We start from the raw sequence: 2,500 nt of genomic DNA on the forward strand, positions 1-2,500 counted from the left end.
TTTTTTTTACTAAAAGACATAAGAAAAGCTGCCTATCTCTGTACTTTATATATCTATAGTAAGAAAATGAAAATAGATCTATAGATAAAAATGCACACATACCTGTGTGTGATCTGAAAGAAATATATTTCTTTGATGTTTTATATCTAACATAAGCTTTAGATTAGGATAAGGATATTTTAGAAACACAAAGATGTAAGACTGATACATAATCTTCCATTTCAGGTGGAAGAGAGTTCTCATGAACAATTTGTGGTGGTTGGGGCTCTCCAGTCGGAAGAGGAACAAGTGGTGCTTGAAAGGCCTTTAGAGGATAGCACTGCGCATAGTACAGTTAATGTTGGTAAGCATTATTGCTACTATTTCTACTTTTTTCTGTACTGATTAAATTTAAAATGCATATTACATTATTGTCTGTTCTGCTTTCCTTCATTATTCTTGTGTGACTCTCTATTACTACTTTTGCCAGTTTTGTGAATTATTTAGTACTATTACTATATGGCTGATGATATTGTCATCATTTTCACTTTTATTTTCAAACTTGTCCAGCAAGACACATATAGTTATTAATGATGTATCTAAGGTAAATGATGACCATAAGTATATTTTGAAATCATATGCATTAAAGCTATTGTAAAATCTCTCTGCCTTTCAGAAAATATGCTGAGATCCCAGGTAGAGTCAGCCAGAGCAGAACTCACTCCACATCATATCTTTGCCTCACAACTGGAGTCTTCATTGGGCCTTAATGTTGGGGTGACCGCCTCAGACTCCCTGTCCACTAGTCAGACATGCAAGTCCAGAAATTCAGTCTTGAATATTCAGGCCACACCAGAGCCAATTGAAGACAGGAGAGATTCTCCTTCGATCTTGGATTGCACAGATGCATCCATGTTGACCCTTCGAGTAACAGACGAGGGAGGTGGAATGTCTACAGGAGAGTTGAGAAGAGATATTTTGGGTATTGAGTCAGTGCCACATATAAATTTGGAAGAGATCATTGAGAAATTCACAAGCAGTAGCAGCACACATCATGTCATTGACAGTGGTGGAGTATCTGAAGACAACAGAGTTATTACAGATATAAACAGTTCTGTGGATGAAAATGCAAGCCCTGTTTTGTCAGAAATAACGGTATACAAAGATCACCCACTGCAGCAAGATCACAAACTGAGTTTAGAGAAACATATTGAGGTCACTTCAGAGATCTTGCAAGGAGACACCACCAGCCCCAGCAAATCCACAACAAATGATAACATAACCAGGAGACCTTTTGTGAATTCTAGAACTGAGAACAACAAGGGCCAGTTTTTGAAACTGAGTAGTATCGCTGAAAAAAATGATGAAAATGATACTTCAGTAATAATTGATGAGGAGAGCCTGTATGATATTGTAATGACATACAGATGCAAGTTGTGTTCTGAAGTTTTTGTTGAGAAGGCTGGACTATTAGAACACTATAAGGAAATACACAAACCAGTGAGTCTTTGAAGTTCTATTCCCCGCTCTTCATTTACACGCACACGCACACGCACACGCACACGCACACGCACACGCACACGCACACGCACACGCACACGCACACGCACACGCACACGCACACGCACACGCACACGCACACGCACACGCACACGCACACGCACACGCACACGCACACGCACACGCACACGCACACGCACACGCACACGCACACGCACACGCACACGCACACGCACACGCACACGCACACGCACACGCACACGCACACGCACGCGCACACGCACACGCACACGCACACGCACACGCACACGCACACGCACACGCACACGCACACGCACACGCACACGCACACGCACACGCACACGCACACGCACACGCACACGCACACGCACACGCACACGCACACGCACACGCACACGCACACGCACACGCACACGCACACGCACACGCACACGCACACGCACACGCACACGCACACGCACACGCACACGCACACGCACACGCACACGCACACGCACACGCACACGCACACGCACACGCACACGCACACGCACACGCACACGCACACGCACACGCACACGCACACGCACACGCACACGCACACGCACACGCACACGCACACGCACACGCACACGCACACGCACACGCACACGCACACGCACACGCACACGCACACGCACACGCACACCCACACGCACACGCACACGCACACGCACACGCACACGCACACGCACACGCACACGCACACGCACACGCACACGCACACGCACACGCACACGCACACGCACACGCACACGCACACGCACACGCACACGCACACGCACACGCACACGCACACGCACACGCACACGCACACGCACACGCACACGCACACGCACACGCACACGCACACGCACACGCACACGCACACGCACACGCACACGCACACGCACACGCACACGCACACGCACACGCACACGCACACGCACACGCACACGCACACGCACACGCACACGCACACGCACACGCACACGCACACGCA

General features: G+C 48.7%; 1 protein-coding gene across 1 annotated transcript in view; it reads left to right on the forward strand.

Moving 5' to 3' along the window:
* LOC122247684 (uncharacterized) overlaps positions 1 to 2,500 on the forward strand; it is a 10,909-nt gene that overhangs the window by 1,789 nt on the left and 6,620 nt on the right. Inside the window, exons 3-4 of the mRNA XM_086556690.1 lie at positions 226 to 343; positions 656 to 1,479. Coding sequence (XP_086412816.1) covers positions 226 to 343; positions 656 to 1,479 — 942 coding nt within the window. The remainder of the gene's footprint in view (positions 1 to 225; positions 344 to 655; positions 1,480 to 2,500) is intronic.

This window comes from Penaeus japonicus, unplaced genomic scaffold (genome assembly GCF_977035675.1).
Source record: "Penaeus japonicus unplaced genomic scaffold, GWHDUDI00000001_assembly GWHDUDI00000033, whole genome shotgun sequence".
NCBI lineage: Eukaryota > Metazoa > Arthropoda > Malacostraca > Decapoda > Penaeidae > Penaeus > Penaeus japonicus.